General features: G+C 42.2%; 1 protein-coding gene across 4 annotated transcripts in view; it reads right to left on the reverse strand.

The window, feature by feature from the left end:
• Positions 1-17,718, reverse strand: part of scube3 (signal peptide, CUB domain, EGF-like 3) — a 259,149-nt gene that overhangs the window by 3,563 nt on the left and 237,868 nt on the right. For 3 of the 4 annotated variants that reach the window (XM_084069065.1, XM_084069064.1, XM_084069063.1), the window contains 9 exons: positions 17,351-17,467; positions 14,605-14,700; positions 14,019-14,135; positions 13,715-13,879; positions 12,903-13,109; positions 9,637-9,798; positions 8,559-8,726; positions 7,113-7,274; positions 1,113-1,310 (listed from right to left, as the gene is read on the reverse strand). In XM_084069065.1, the coding sequence (XP_083925191.1) occupies positions 1,113-1,310; positions 7,113-7,274; positions 8,559-8,726; positions 9,637-9,798; positions 12,903-13,109; positions 13,715-13,879; positions 14,019-14,135; positions 14,605-14,700; positions 17,351-17,467 (1,392 nt within the window). The remainder of the gene's footprint in view (positions 1-1,112; positions 1,311-7,112; positions 7,275-8,558; positions 8,727-9,636; positions 9,799-12,902; positions 13,110-13,714; positions 13,880-14,018; positions 14,136-14,604; positions 14,701-17,350; positions 17,468-17,718) is intronic. The other variant, XM_084069066.1, reaches the window with a different exon arrangement.

Below are 17,718 nucleotides of genomic sequence, written 5' to 3' on the forward strand. Positions count from 1 at the left end.
GTGGTTATTAATATCATGATTACGATTATCATATAGATATGTATTTATTTAATGACTCACTTAGGACAATTTACGAAATCCGAAGATTTCCGTTTCCGTCCACTCCCTGTTAAACCTTTTCATTAAAACGTCTCTATCTCGAGTTGACCGTTTTTTTGCCGTGTTCCGCAAGACACGCTGTTTTCAAAGGGCTGCTACAGGAGAAGGAAATGTCCCGTATGGAATATTTTTTCTCTGGGTGACACATAGCGTGAGTGTTTACAAACAGTCGGACAGGCGATCATAAGGGATATACATTTTCTGTACCTTTTTCAGTTGAAAAGGTAAGAGAAGCGTGCATCTTTGGCGATAGATGGTATGTTCACATGCCGCTGCAGGAGAAGGGGGCCGACCCGGTTGGAATGTTTGTTGTCTGAGCGACGCGCGCGGATAGCGTGGGTGTTTACAAACGATCGGACATGCGATCATAATCAATACAAAAAATGTGTGACCTGTTGAACGGTATAAAAAAAAATTGAAAAGAAAATTGCTGGCAGTGGGCAAAAACAGCCAGAAATAAATCTGGCGGTGAATGAGTGAAGTCTCATTGTCTTCTTACTTGCCATTACACTACGGAGGGGAACAGCATGATCTTTTCGATAAGGATATAGGCAATTTTACCAGAGGTAAGCAGTGTCATGAAGAGAGGATTTTGGCAATAATATTCCTCAAAAAACTACAGAGGACATAGGCAGTGCACGGCCCCTTAGGGCTGCTGCTCCTTGCAGGTCCAGCCAAAAAAATTCACTGCCAATGAAATAAAAAAATTATTGCGTACTGTGCCAAGATTTTTTTTGTTTTTTTCAAAGTAAAAAAAAAGTGCTTAGGAAGCGAGATACAGCCTTTTTCAGTTGTAAGTTAAACAAGGAGTGGATGCTGCAAATCTTCAGATAATGATATCTTGGGTTCTGAACACTTTAAAAAAAAAAAAAAAAAAAAAAAAAAAAAATCGTTCTGGCAGGGAGGGTATACATTAAAAACTCGGGATAACTCGGGGTCTGGCACTGAGAGAGTTAATCAAAGTTTTACTTTGGATTGAATGTGTACTCAGTTCAGAATAGACCACCACTCACAGTTCTTCCTCATGACCAGCACATCTCCACACTCATCCTCGGAGGGCAGGAAGATTTCGGGCACCACGATGAGGATCTTGCGCTTGCTGGGCGGGTTGATGTTCCAGATGCACTCCACGTTGGCGGGGTAGTTGCCGGGGTAGTTGGGCGACTCGATGTAGCCTGTGAACTCTCCCATCTCTCCGCCACACTCTCGGTCTACACGTAACGCACACAAACACAAAAGGACAGCACGGATTACACCGGTGGTTCTCAAAGCTTTATTTAACCCTTTAAGACCGGGAACGCAGCTGAGTGTCATTTTAAGATTTCTTTGGCTATATAAAAATAGCAGATCTACAAGCTCATAGCGCGGCACCGAGTGCCGCGCTATGAGCTTGTAGATCTGCTATTTTTTGAAAAAGTGTGATTTTTTTTGCAAATCTTTGAATATATATTTTTTTTTAAGCGTTAGGTCTTAAAGGGTTAACATTATTTCAAGGAACCCCAATAACTCTGAGAGTAGGCCTAACCTTTGTACACTCTCAGAGTTACAGACATGTAAAGTTCCTGAGGTTCCCCGGACGGACCCCACTTCGAGAATGACTTAATTATACTGCGGTTGATGTTTAAAATGAATATGAAATATCTAAATAGCCTATTGAAGTGTTTAAAAGTGAAATTTTGGATGACCTGCCGCGTTAAAAGAGATCCTACATCCTGATGTTTGTCTGTTTGTTTAGATTTATTTGGCTATTAAAACATAATATCAGATATACAAGCTCATAGTTCAGGGGTCTGCCATGACAATAGCCTTGAATAGTCCATAGTCTTTCGTAGGGGACAGATTATTTTCTGTCGGTAGTCATGGCTGCCAGTTCCCACCTGATGTCGTGAGGTAGTTCAGACTGCTCCACACCGTACTGAATAACTGCTAGCTTACATAACGTCTTCAGACTAGGACTCAAGTTTAGGATAGACAGGACATCAGTACGTGCGCTGTTACCGTTGTATCCCCCAAAGAGGATGACACGATCTCCCACCATGCAACTGCACATACCACACATTGGACCCGGTCCTTTCCCCTTGGGCTCAACCTTCTTCCAGGAGAAGGTCTCTGGATTGAAACGCCACAGATCCTTGCAGTACTCACGGGCGTTGCTGCCACCATATATGTACAGCTCTCCATTGTAGGTAAAGGCTGAATGACCACAGTGTCTTTCTGAAGGAAGCTGTGCAGAAGGTGTGTTCAGCCAGCAGTTTGTCTCTGTGTCAAACACTCTGATGTTGTTGTAGTAGCCAGGGCCCCTAAATACAAACATCTTCGTCCCGATGATGGTGGCAGAGTAATAAAATGAAGCAGTTGGTGGAGTGCCTCTGGTGTTAATGAAACACCAGACCATTGTGGTGGTGTCCAACTTGTAGATGTTATTAGTGCATCTATAATGTTGGGTGTATCCTCCATACATATACATGACCTTCCCCAAGACACAGGCTGAGTGGAAGCTCCTCCCCTCTGGAACAGTCCCTGACACCATGGGTTTGAACCATCTGTGGTTGTCGACATCAAATGCATAAAGCACGTTGCAGTGAGGAAAACCTCCCCAGATGTAGACGATATATTCTATCAGCACAGCTGTGTAGCCCTGAAGCGTGGTGGGAGCCTCAAGGGGATGTTCTCCCCCAGTTGTCACTGGAGGCAACTTCGTCCAACGCAAAGACACTGTGTTTAAAACATGGACACCAATCTGAGCCATTTTGCCACCACAGACTTTTACAAAGTAGTACACCTTGTGCTCCACTGCAACAGCCTGACCGCCTGACCTTGGCTGTCCATGCAGATGCACCGACCAGCAGAACATTACTCACACTATAAACCAAGTTGGAATTGTAAAGTCTCACTCTGAACAACACTGGAGTCCTAAATTAAATTAGACTATCTCTGCCAAGCCTTTCTCTGGAGAGAGATGAAATCACGTTTACAAAACAACTGGAGTCTGAATGTGTGCGTTATTGCTTATATTGCTTCAGTGGCACAAATGTCGGTTGGGTTAGCCAATACAAGAGACAGATAACTGTTGACTCACAGTTGACCCACAGCAGACAGTGTGAATAATATCAAACCTCGGCCGGTTATCTAAGCCTAGGCCAAGACCCACCGCAGTGGTGTCCAATCAGAACTTAAACCCAGGTGTCCAACCCACGTGGTTCACAAGATGACACGGCAGCAGAGGTTGGAAGAGAATAAGTGGAAAGGACTCTATAGAAACACCAGAATATCAGGGCCGTATGGTTAGTACAGAAGGTGTTTAACTCTCTCTTCTTGAATATATACTGTAGTCTTGAAGAGTTCTGTGTCGAAAGGTTGAGGTTCGGAGATTGTCTGAAAGTTCCCCGAGATTACTGCCTTTTATGTATATCATCGGCTACAGTGCTAATGACATCCCGGTGATGTGACAATATGAATCAGACTTATCCATATGTGCACACACATGTATGTCAGACATGCCCAAATATGGAGTCCACAATATCAGATATGTCAGTTATCTCCGTATATGTTGCAAGCTCCAACACCCAGCCGAGCGTACCGGATCTCTATATCTGTCTGCCCTTGTCCCTTTCATGCCCATATATGGAAATCCATGATGTTATCAGTGTAATAGAGTGCAAACTGGCTGTGAAAAGTACACTGACTAAGTAACCAAATGGCAGGTTTGGGGGATTTGCTAAATCAAGCTTAGGCTGGGGTTGGCTAATTTGGGCCACGGCCAGAGCCTTTTCTGGCAGTTCTGGACCACCGTTTTTCCGACCGACTCGACACCGGGCATTGCAGTCCCTCGGGTCGTCTGTGGCGTGTGTGCCGAATTTCTCGAGATACGTGGATGTACGTACGTACATACAGAGATTCGTGGATTTATTGTAAGAGTATGTGAGCTGTTTAAACTGCCATGGTGGTGTGAAGTAACTAAGTACATTTACTCAAGTACGTGAGGCGCGAGGCGTTGCCAGCTTGCAGATCTGCCATTTTCAAAAATGTTTCCTCTTTCTTACATTATTTAACAATTTGGCCAATGTTTGACCAGTTTCTATGGTATAGTTCAGACGTGGGCAACTTTGATGATGGAGAGGGCCACTATATTTCCACAATCACTCCAGAGGGCCACATACTGTCGTATTTTAACTTTTTTCGTAAATTAATGCCGCACTCTGTTTTTGCTATTTTTTTATTGGAATCCTGAAAAGTTACATTTTTATTCAATTTCAAATGCATTTAGTTATACTTATACTGCACTTTGGGGTGCTCATATCCCCCGACGGGTATGGTCTAGTTTATTTAAAGACTCACTCTTGAAGACTCACTCTTGAACTGGGAGACACTGGTGGTTATTACGGGGACAGAGCTCTGCTCTGTACACGTATTGTTATTGGCAGTATTCTGTCACTTCTTCTTCTTCTTCTTCTTCTTCTTCTTCTTCTTCTTCTTCTTCTTCTTCTTCTTCTTCTTCTTCTTCTTCTTCTTCTTCTTCTTCTTCTTCTTCTTCTTCTTCTTCTTCTGCCACTTTTCGCAGTTCTGGCTGAACCGCGCTGTCGCTTTTTACGAAACTCGGCCATATGGTAGATGGTCATGAAAAACGATCAAAAAATAATTCTCACAATCTTTCGTCCAAAGGTGGCGCTATAGCACTCAATTGAAAATGCCAACTTTGACCAGGTACAACTCATGCCCTGTTTGACCTACAGCCATGAAACTTGGATACACATATGCGTCTCCTCATGCTGAACAACTTTCACACTCTGACTTTTGACCTCTGACCTTTAGATCTCCCACCATTTTGAATTATATGAAAAACAGTCATTGGCTCCTAACTTCTGCATTTTTTCACTTATGGAAAATCCGTTGGAAATTTTTGTAGAAAGTGGTCCAAAGTTCAAGTGTGAAACGTTTCGTGCAGATTGCTCAAAAATCCCAGGAGGAGATAGATTTTAACTATTACAGTTTTATGAAAATTATTCATCTGTGCCTAAAACATACATGCAGACTCACATTTCTTTGAAACTTTGCAGAAATGTACAGGGTCATTCCAAATATCACTGAAACCAATCTTACTCCAATTGGCCAAAAGGGGGCGCTATAGCAATTTTTTGAAAAGGCAGACTTTAAACAGGCATAAGTCATGCCTCGTTTGGCCGAAAGTCGTGAAACTTGCTTACACATGTGCCTTGACTCATGAGGAACACACGTATCGATTTGACCATTAAGCTCCGCCCTTAGATTTTCCGCAATTTTGAGCAGTTTGAAAAATACTTGTTTTTGCCAGTTCTGGCTTAACCGTGCATACGCTTTTTACGAAACTCGGCCATATGGTAGATGCTCATGAAAAACTACCAAGAAATAATTCTCACACTCAGTCGTCAAAGGGTGGCGCTATAGCACTCAATTGAAAGTGCCAAATTTGAACAGGTACAACTCATGCCCTGTTTGACCTACAACCATGAAACTTCGATACACACATGCGTCTCTTCATGCCCGACAACTTTCGTGGTCTGACTTTTGACCTCTGACCTTTAGATCGCCCACCATTTTGAATTATATGAAAAACAGTCATTGGCTCCTAACTTCTGCATTTTTTCACTTATGGAAAATCCGTTGGAAATTTTTGTAGGCAGTGGTCCAAAGTTCATGTGTAAAATGTTTCGTGCAGATTGCTCAAAAATCCCAGGAGGAGATAGATTTTAACTATTACAGTTTTATGAAAATTATTCATCTGTGCCTAAAACATACATGCAGACTCACATTTCTTTGAAACTTGGCAGAAATGTACAGGGTCATTCCAAATATCACTGAAACCAATCTCACTCCAATTGGCCAAAAGGGGGCGCTATAGCAATTTTTTGAAAAGGCAGACTTTAAACAGGCATAAGTCATGCCTCGTTTGGCCGAAAGTCGTGAAACTTGCTTACACATGTGCCTTGACTCATGAGGAACACATCTATCGCTTTGACCAGTAAGCTCCGCCCTTAGATTGTCCGCAATTTTGAGCAGTTTGAAAAACACTTAAACCCAGGATTTTTCAGCTATTTGCGTGAAACTGTATCATCTGTGTGATCTCCTTTTTCACAGTTACTTATCTGTTGGGCCAATGGCGTCTCCCTTAAATGAAGGCCTCACAATCTCAGGGTCGCCAGTTCAAGCCTCACTTGATGCAGACTTAATTTAAGTTGAATTGCAAACAACATGACTGTATCATTGAATACATGTGCAACTGTTAAAGGTAATGATGAAATGCTTCTTGGAGAGAGTATGTTTTTGCAATGTATGACAAACTTCATTGTGAAAATAACCGATCTACAATCTCAAAACTTTTCAGATAGCAACATGTTTCTGAGCTTGTAGATCGGCTGCTTTCACTGGTTCACTTTTATCTTCAACAGATGACCTCAGCCTGGACAAAGCTATAGCCCTATAGGTAGTGTCTCAGCCTGTGAATCCAAAGGTCGAGAGTTTGATTCCTGTCAATGGCAATAGGTTGAGATGTCAATGGGTGAGGTTTTTCACCTGGGATTGCCCCCCTGCGTCCTATATATGACCACCTCAGCTGGGTTGGGCTGAAAAGAATATTCGCCTGTTGGAATCATTTGCTTTGTCTCAATTTCAATCTATTCCCTTTCCATGTCTTATTGTGCTATTATTGCACTTTGCTTTTTGTCTGTCTGTCTGTGGGTGGGTCATTCCACTTTTCAATTGCATTGCACAAAACATAACTGCATCAAATAATGCATGTGCAATTGTTAAAGATAACATGAAATGCTAATTTGAGAGTATTTCATGTTAAAGATAACATGAAATGCTTATTCAAAAGTATTGTTGTCAAAACTCTCTCTCTCTTCAATCTATTCCGTTTCCATGTCTCTCTCTCTCTCTATTCACTGGCCCCGTATTATCGCTGCTTGCAGCTATATTTAACATTATGATTATGATTATTACCATATAGATAATAATGTATTTATTGAATGACTCACTCTTGCACTGGGAGACGCTGGTGGCTCCGTCAAAGTCCGTGGTGGTGTTTCCCGGACAGGAGATGCAGTAGTTCTGTCTGAACTCCGTCTGGTACGTCCCCAGCGGGCAGCGGATGCACCGGTGCACTGTGGTGTTGTAGTAGTGACCTGGAGAGCACTGGACTGTAACACACACACACACACACACACACACACACACACACACACACACACACACACACACACACACACACACACACACACACACACACACACCACACACACACACACACACACACACACACACACACACACACACACACACACTGGTTAAAGGGGGATTTAAGGACCCCATGTCCTTTATTGTGTGGACTAGGGGGTCTTCGACGTTTTATTCAGCTCAATGACCACTTTAGCTGAGAAAGATTTTCACACATTTTCAAATATATAAAAAAGCAGAAAAAGCAATAAATAACTTACAACGCGTCACTTTGTGACGCGTTGTAAGCTTGTAGATCAGCTATTTCTCCTTTTTTTTTACATGTATAAAATGAAAAAATATGTCAATAATTTCTTTGTATATTTCAGTTATGTGTCATATCTGCTCTGTGCAATTTTTGATCACAAAGCCTAAAAGGCTTCATAATGTTCCAATGTTCAATGCCAAACACACAATAAATCATTAATCACAATTGTTTGATTATTATTGATTGTCTATTTACTTATTTATTTATATAAAAAAAGATCTGTAACCTTTTGTTTGTTTTTTAGTATTATTTGAAAAATGTATAACATTTTTTTCAAAGTGATGTAGTAAATTGCCTGTCACTGAATAAGAATGGCAATTAAAAAAAAGGTAAAATAAAACCAATTCTTATCTCTGGGACCACCAATCCCCAGAGCATTTTGACCCCCTGAGAGAGTACAAATGGAACCAAATCTTTCCACCGACAGCGATGACATGAAGTCATAAAAATGACTACGTCAATCACGTTCACAACAAGCAGCGGTGGAAAAAGTACTCTTTTTTTTTTTAACTTAGGTAAAAGTACCAATACTGCAATGTAGAAATTATCTGTTACAAGTAAAAGTCAGGAATTCTAAATTTACTCAAGTAAAAGTACAAAAGTATTGGTATCAAAATATAATTAAGTACCAAAAGTAAAAGTACTCTGCGGGAGGTCCCATTTAACACGTTTTCAAATGTATACAAATATTTTGAAAATAGCAGATCTACAAGCTCACAATGCGTTGCATCGTGACGCATTGTGAGCTTGTAGATCGGCTATTTTCATATTTTAGTAGTACAAAAAAGTAAAATATTTGCCTCTGAGATGTAGTGTAGTAGAGCAAAAGTTTTGGAAATTGGAAATACTCAAGTAAAGTACAAATACCTCAAAATTGTACTTCAGTACAGTACTTGAGTAAATGTACGTAGTTACTTTACACCACTGACAACAAAGTCACCTTTGACTTCACAGTCGTGGAAGGAGCTGGCGCCCTCTCTCTTGGTGCCGAGCCCCCCTCCACAGGGGAAGCACAGCGTACGGCCCAGGTCCGGCTGGTAGCTGCCCTGTGGGCACGGCTGGCACGGTTTGAACCCGTCACTGGAGGAGTATCCTGTAGGACACTGGCCTGCAGAGAGGAGAGGAGAGGAACAAGTGCCCAAATATTTTTACTTAAAAGTAAGTTAGTAAAAGTATCAATTCCACAATGAAGAAATACAAGTAAAAGTCGAGTGTTCAAAATTGACTTGAGTAAGAATACCAAAGTATTGGCATCAAAATATACTTGAAGACCCCTGAGTTAACCCATTAAAACCTGGAACGCATCTGTGTAACCACTTAAACAATTATTTTATACAAGCTCATAGCACGACACCGAGTGCCGCGCTATGAGCTTGTAGATCTGCTATTTTTGAAAAAAATCGTGAACATTAAGGGAAAATCTTTGAATATATTTTCAAAGCGAACATGTGTAACTCAGATCTTTGCTTCTGGGGGGGGGGGGGGCTGGAACAAAACATTTTCAGATGGGGTCTGTGGCTAAATACATATCATTTTGGGGGTGAAAAAGACATGAAAAAGTTTGAGAACCACTGATTATAGCAACATAAGTTTTTCAGAAAACTGTTAGGATTTAAAAGACATTTGTAGAATCGGAACCTCAGGCCTTAATGGTTCTCAAATGTTTTCATGTCAAGGACCCCCAAAATAATATGTATTTGGCCGCGGACCCCCATCTCAAATATGTTGTTCCAGGGACCCCTCAGAAGCACAGATTTGAGTTGAAAATGATCGCTTTAAAAAAAATATATATATATTCAAAGGTTTGCACACATTTTCACGATTTTTCAAAAACAGTAGATCTACAAGCTCATAGCACTCGGTGCCGCACTATGAGCTTGTAGATCTGCTGTTTTTGAACAGCCAATGTGTAAAAGCTTAAAGTGGCTAAAAGGAGCGTGACGCTATATTAACACATTTGGCTGGGGACCCCCAGGAACGCCCCCGATGGGTTAATAGTTCAGATAGTTAGTCCGAACCTGCGCAGGACGAGATGTTGCGCGCTCCGGACGGTCCGTGGCCGTCGCTGCCGGGGCAGAGGTCACAGGCCAGCTGCCCCTCCTTCTCCTGGAAGGTGCCCGGCGGGCACTGGACGCAGCGCTCCTGCTCCCCGTGGTAATACGACCCGGGCAAGCATCTGACTGAGAGAACACACAGCCACACCAGAAAACACCAAGGTCAGGGGTCGGAGGTCAAGAGGTGAGCACACATCGTCGTCGTCATCGTAATCACACCTGCGGCTGGAACTAAACTCATGTTTATTCCATTAACACATTAAACGCCAAGAACGTAGTCCTACGGTCCATTAAATTCAACTGTTAAGCGCCGAGACCGTAGTGCTACGGTCCGGGTGCTTTTTCCTTTTTTTTTTTTTTTTTTTTCAATTTTCTACACGGACCATTTTCAGTGTAACACCACCGGAACGGAACTATTTGCGATCCGGTTTTGCCGTTCCCGTCGGCCTCCATTCTAAAGCGCACACTAAAACTGCTTTTTCTCCCTTGTAGTTTTTTCTCCTCGGTCATCACTGTTTAACATAAACCGTTCTAACTACAACATGGATCCGGCACCGTTTGACACGTGGTCTGCACTAGTACACACAGGGACATGTGCACGATGTTTACAAATGCATCGCGCATTCTTAAGGATTTTAACGGGGTCTATGGCGACGTGAAAAAAACAAAAAACAACAATAAAACCTTGGCACTGGTGAGTACATTATGAGATTAACCTCTGGCGGTGGATCTGTTAAGACAAGGAACGCATCTGTGTGTCATTTTAGATTTCGTTGGCTGTTCAAAAATAGCAGATATACAAGCTCATAGCGCGGCACCGAGTGCCGCGCTATGAGCTTGTAGATCTGCTATTTTTTGAAAAATCGTGAAAATGTGTGCAAATCTTTGAATATATATATATTTTTAAAGCGAACATTTTGTACAATGTTTTGTTCCAGCTTGAGCATGTAGATCTGCTTTTTTTTAGAGATCTAAAATTACACAGATGCGTTGCCGGATTGAATAGATTATTTTTATAATTTATTCCTCTAGCAATTTTTTTTTCATGGCGTGGCACTGCAAGGGTCTAATAGAAACTACAGTCTTTCTTTTCCTGGAAAGTTAATACAACCGTGGTATCAATAAAAAACAATACAAAAAAGCACAAGAAAGAGAGTTTTAAATCTTGTTGGAAATTTTACTGAAATGGGGGGGAAACTAAGGATTTCCGTCAACCAATAGGCTCTATGCACAGCAGCCACATTGGAAAGAAATTGGGCCTCTTCTTACTTCCTTCACAGGTGTTACCAATGATACTAATGAAGGCTCTGTTCCATTCTGGTCAGGGTGCTGATATTGTGCATGTTGGCTCACTAGAAACACTCCATTTTGGTTCCAAAATGGCCCCTTATGGTGGGTGTGTAACTCTGAGAGTGTACACATGGAACCAAATGGACCCGTAAGGGTCCATTTGGTTCCATGTGTACACTCTCAGAGTTATGGGGGTCCTTGAAAATAAGACAACCACTATGCCAAACTAAATGGAACAGCGACACGGCGTCAGATTATGCTGCGTCGCTTTGTATCTCTGTATCTTTTGTAGCTGCCTGAGTGAACGCAACACTTCCTGGTCCGTTTCCCCCTCGGATCTCACCAGTGTTGAATACAATTCCATTTAGTTTTAGTCATATTTTAGTCATCTGTCATCTGAAATGTTTTAGTTTTTGTCAAGATTATAGTCGACTTAGGCTGCAGCAGCGCTCCTGTTTTCTGACCTAAAGGGGCGTGTTTAACATCTACGGCGAGAGAATCCGTGTGATCCCATTGGTTCACCGTTCTGTCCGTCACCCCCGCCCCCTCAACACAACATTACGAGCGACGCCCACTGCACTCTGGTTGGTTGGGGAAATGAAACACTTCCTATATCGGGTACACCGACGCGCTGCTCCAGGCTTTCATTTTTTAGCAAAACTAAACAATAAAAGCCTGGAGATCGAGGCTATAGTCGACTAAATATCATAAGATTATAGTCGACTAAATCTACAGTTGATTTAGTCGACTAAAATGTATTTTGGCGGTGCCTTGATGCCGTCGCAATGGCTTATTCTACACTTGGTTGAATGCTGAAAATAGCAGATCCACAAGCTCACAACGCGTCGCAGCGTGATTCGTTATGAGCTTGTAGATCTGATATTTTCACAGCGCAACACAGTTTTTATCCTGCAGCAATTAGACTGCTGAATAGGAGCTAAGCTGTTGCTAATGTGCACTGAACTCAACTATGTTTTAATGCACAGACTGATCTGATCTATGTTTTATGTTTTAATAGGACTAATTATTATGCACATTAGTCACTTTTTCTTACATGCACTTTACTGTACTTGTATTCTCTATCTATCTTTTAACTGCATTAATGGGCCAGCACAATAATGGGCCTGCACAATTAAGAATTTCAGCCATTATTACTTGTAATGTGATGTGACAATGTGATAAAGTTTGATTCTGATTCTGACACCCGAGCTCGACCAAACATAAAATGACTTGTCTTTTCGTTCTACTGGATCTCTCCTAGTCCCTGAAAGGTCCGATTCTCAGTTTTATATAATGTGTGATTATAAGTTCTGTTCATATTTGAATGTGTTCATATAATTAATGCATAAATGTTCATTTCTATTGTGTTGGGTACTGAGAGGAGGAGAGAGCTAAGAGCCAATATTGGATGGTCTATTATTGTTACCAGGTCCATGTAAGTTACAGATGTTGACATTCCACGGCTATCTTATAGTGTCTCCAGCCCTTGGAGGCACAGCTCTCTGCTCCCACTGAAGTCTCAAATACGCTCTAATCTATTACATTTAGTACCTATTACTCGTAGTATCCTAATACTTTTAAGTACTTTCTGTCCCGCCTCCCTGCTTGCTTCTCTGTTTCAATAAATTGGTGGCGAGGGGTTTTGGATGCCAGAATGACTCCATAGAGTGATGGTGGTTGTTCCCTTGCGCAAGTAAAAAGAGATCTCAAAGCTTCCGTGTGTTTTATTTGGAGTGTACTCTAAGCCCTAGGGTGTGTGTAAAATGATAAGAACCTATCAGTCCCTCACTAACATTTTAGTCTAGTTTTTATTTGTTGAGGAAACTTTCAGTATATTTAGTCTTAGTTTTAGTCATCATAGCTTAAGTGAAAAAAAGGTAGTCGACGAACATTTTTTCGTCATAGTTTTAGCCGACAAAATCAACACTTGGATCTTTTACCACAGCGGCCGCTGTCCTTCTCGCGGCCGGGCCCACAGTTCTCGTGGCTGGAGGAGGAGCCCTGCGGCAGCTTCTGGGCGACCTCGTACTCCAGGCCGGCCACGCGGATCAGGAAACGCTCCTGGTTGATGGACTTCTTCAGAGCTTTGATGTACGTCTTCACCTGCTTCTCCATGCGCTGCCGCAGGCAGCTCAGATTACAACTACCTGGACACGGGTTCCAAACAGCTCAGATTACAACTACCTGGACACGGGTTCAAAACAGCTCAGATTACAACTACCTGGACACGGGTTCAAAACAGCTCAGATTACAACTACCTGGACAGTTGTTGCTGCGGTGTCAGTCAGCTGCAGTCACTGACTGCTCACGTTACTCTTTTACCTGCTTTTTACTAACTTTTACTAACACTAACTTTACAAAGATGTACAGAAAATCGGGACGAACCACCTACGCCAGGTGCCAGTGGGCTAGTTTATGGCCGCTCTGCTAACAGACGGACAGAACCGCTGCAGCAGCTGACTGACACCGCAGCAATGGCGGCGCCCCCTACAGGGCAGCGCTCCGTGGATTTGTGTATATAAACCTATCATAACTTACAAATTAAGTTATAACAGGGACTGGTGTTTTCAATGAGTCTAACATGGTTCAAATTGAGTCACAATGGGTTTATATACTGTAGGTGTCTGATCAAAATAAATATATCTAAATTCAAGCAACTTAATAACTGGCTGGGGTGCACAAAATAACCCCCAAAAGTGTTTTAAAGTGAAATAGCCCTGGAAATGGAATGTTCAGATGTACTGTAGCCTACCTGTGGTGTCTCCAGGTTTGACCTCAGCCTCCAGCTCCAAGGTGATGCGGGTCACCTCCTTGTTGCTGGGGTTGCGAGCACGACGCCCCTTGGCTTTCTTGGAGGAGTCACACTTCAGGTTGACGAACGTCACCAGGCAGCTGCTGCAGGGCTGCCCCCCTCCTCCTAAACATGTAGAGAGGACCAGTGGTTCTTAAGCTTTTTACACTCAAGGACCCCTCATTTGCTGCATTGGTGGTGCAGTGGTTCATAAAGTGGGGTCCGGGGACCCCCAGGGGTATTGAGTTTTTTTTTTTGTATTTACCTGGGCCTAGCGTCCGGCCCCGGTCCTCTGTCCTCCCGGTGACCTTGGGATGGAGGTGACACTTTGCATCTTTGATCTTGAAAGAGGCCGTCTGCTTCACTGGAGCCATCAGAGTCTCTACAACAAACACACTGGAACGTTACGATCAATGAACTCACAACGTTACGATCAATGAACTCACAACGTTGTGATCAATGAACTCACAACGTTGTGATCAATGAACTCACAACGTTATGATCAATGAACTCACAACGTTATGATCAATGAACTCACAACGTTATGATCAATGAACTCACAACGTTATGATCAATGAACTCACAACGTTATGATCAACGACGATACTGCAATGTAGAAATACTCTGTTACAAGTAAAAGTCCGGAATTCAAAATGAACTTGAGTAAAAGTACAACATTATTGTTATCAAAATGCACTTAAAGTACAAAAGTAAAAGTAACTTTTTTTAATAATCAACTTTTAATAGCCAATCGGCTACGTTCGGTAGTTTGATCATCATTGGTTACATATGAATGATCATTCAAGGTGTTAATCAAGTGCTATGATTGATGTGGAGGGCGTTGAGCAGACCTATGCAGCTGTGACTGCTGCTGGTGTTGAGGCGTGAGGGGGACTTCCCTCGTAGGATGGGGATCCCACAGCTCACCGAGTAGCTGTTATCAGACTCTACAGGAGAACACACACACACACACACACACACACACACACACACACACACACACACACACACACACACACACACACACACACACACACACACACACACACACACACACACACACATTAACCCAACAAACAACGACTTAGGTGAACACAATACTGTTGACAATACCACCACTTAAATCCTATATATTTCGTTGATCGAGGTCCCCAAGGGGTCCTATAGGCTCCCTTCTGTTTTTCCCCCTCTACACCAAATCTCTTCTGTGAATATATCAGATCTACAAGCTCACAATGCACTGTGTTACGAGTTGCCACACGCTGTGGGCTCGTAGATCTGCAATTTTTGCCTAACGTGTTCCTATTTTATATAAGAGCTCACTTTTGGTCTCACAGAGAATTTCACATGTATTTATTTGTTTGATCCATAGATGTTTCATTGTATCAGAGCTATGAGTGAGTGGTGAACCGTATCAAATAATAAATCAATCATTGAACCTTTATTAATCCCTGTAGGGGAAACTCATTTCTCTGCATGGACCCACTTCTATTGGAAGCAGTGTGCTGCCACCTAGTGGCTCACTGGAAGCAGTGTGGGGTTCAGTCTCTCGCTCAAGGGGACTCCCTCTTTCATTGGTGTTTCGACCTTGATTGCGTCTAAACCCTAACGTTTAACTTCACTAAAACTATGCCTAAACCTAACCCTAACCCCTGACCTCACAAACACTATGCCTAACCCTAACCTCACAGAAATTATGCCTAAACCTAACCTCAAAGCCCCTGAGACATTTTCCAAAATAATTATAAAAAATCACACCCAGTGTGAAGTGGGCGGTGTGTGGTCATCACAACATGACTCACTTTAAAAAAAGGATAAATGACTTTTTTTAAAGTCCATACTGCTATTCATAGGGCTGCACATGTGTCATGTGTTTCGCTAGCCAATCACAGTCCTGAATTTGCAAAGTCAGCCAATCACATTACAGTTAGTGGTGATGACACTAGCTGTAATGTGATTGGCTGATATGAAAAAAGTATCGATTTGCATTAACAATGGAAGGGTTAGGGGGTACACAAATGTTTTGGTCGGTGTCCAAAACTCACTTATAGGGGGCGGCTACACCGCCCCAAAAATAAATGAAAAAAGTAATTATGTCCTCACGTATTAGAAGGACAATATCAGTCACCAGAACAAAGGACGGGTGTTTCCGATGAATCTAACATTGAAGTTACAATGGGTTTGTATAGGAAGGGGGTGTGTCTTATAAAATGAATGTCAAATATCTAAATACTGAATCAAGCAACTTAAAAACTGTCCGAGGTGCTCCCAAAAGCCTGAGTAGACGATAAAATGACCCAAAATTAGTTTGAAAGTGAGATATCCCTTAAAACCTACGGACACACACTCAACATTCCAGTTCAGGTTAAAATCTGCAACAGATTTAAAAACATGGCAGACTAGTCAACAACACAGATGCACCAAACAAATGAGTGAGTGTGTTAGATTTTCATGGGTGTGTCCAGAGCCAAGGGCACGGCCAATGTAAGCATCATGGCCTTTAACACATTGGGTGACAAGGACGTAAATCTACGTTGTTTGAAATCCAACCGTTGAGTGCCATAAACGTAGATCTACGTCCATCCCCCCCCCCCCCAAATCAATTCAATTCATCAAATATTCTCTTCAGTTTTGGATTCTTCATTCAGGAATGTGACCAGGAGTATCTACTGTATACTTTGACTTTTGGTTACTTTGTCCACCACTAGAAGCAGTATCCTACCTGACAGATAGTAGGCTTTATATCCTACCTGACAGATAGTAGGCTTTAGAAGCAGTATCCTACCTGACAGATAGTAGGCTTTATATCCTACCTGACAGATAGTAGGCTTTATATCCTACCTGACAGATAGTAGGCTTTATATCCTACCTGATAGATAGTAGGCTATATATCCTACCTGACAGATAGTAGGCTTTATATCCTACCTGACAGATAGTAGGCTTTATATCCTACCTGATAGATAGTAGGCTTTATATCCTACCTGATAGATAGTAGGCTTTATATCCTACCTGACAGACAGTAGGCTTTATATCCTACCTGACAGATAGTAGGCTTTATATCCTACCTGACAGATAGTGGGCTTTATATCCTACCTGACAGATAGTGGGCTTTATATCCTACCTGACAGATAGTAGGCTTTATATCCTACCTGACAGATAGTGGGCTTTATATCCTACCTGACAGATAGTAGGCTTTATATCCTACCTGACAGATAGTAGGCTTTATATCCTACCTGACAGATAGTAGACTTTATATCCTACCTGACAGATAGTGGGCTTTATATCCTACCTGACAGGTAGTAGGCTTTATATCCTACCTGATAGATAGTGGGCTTTATATCCTGCCTGACAGACAGTAGGCTTTATATCCTACCTGACAGACAGTAGGCTTTATATCCTACCTGACAGATAGTAGACTTTATATCCTACCTGACAGATAGTAGGCTTTATATCCTACCTGACAGATAGTAGACTTTATATCCTACCTGACAGATAGTAGACTTTATATCCTACCTGACAGATAGTGGGCTTTATATCCTACCTGACAGATAGTAGGCTTTATATCCTACCTGACAGATAGTAGACTTTATATCCTACCTGACAGATAGTGGGCTTTAGAAGCACAGGTCAGGGAGCAGCTCTCCTTCTTGCCCGTCTTGCTGCAGGTCAGAGTGGCTTTGGGAGCCACGGTCCCGGCAAGACACTTCACCAGCTCTGCGGGACGAGAGAACACACACTGAATCATCGAATCACGTTTGTATTACTATACAAACTAGAGGACATCAACACTTTAGGACATCCATGTTGTGAATTAAAAAAAAAAAGTATTGACATTTTTAACCGTAAGCCTTGAGCCGAAAAACAGCAGATCTACAAGCCCACAACGCGCCGCAGTTGTGGGCTTGTAGATCAGCTGTTTTTCGGTGCATGACACTGGCGCGCAACTAAGTATAAATCATGTTTAA

The sequence above is a fragment of the Gymnoscopelus microlampas genome (assembly GCF_963454915.1).
Source record: "Gymnoscopelus microlampas genome assembly, chromosome: 10".
NCBI lineage: Eukaryota > Metazoa > Chordata > Actinopteri > Myctophiformes > Myctophidae > Gymnoscopelus > Gymnoscopelus microlampas.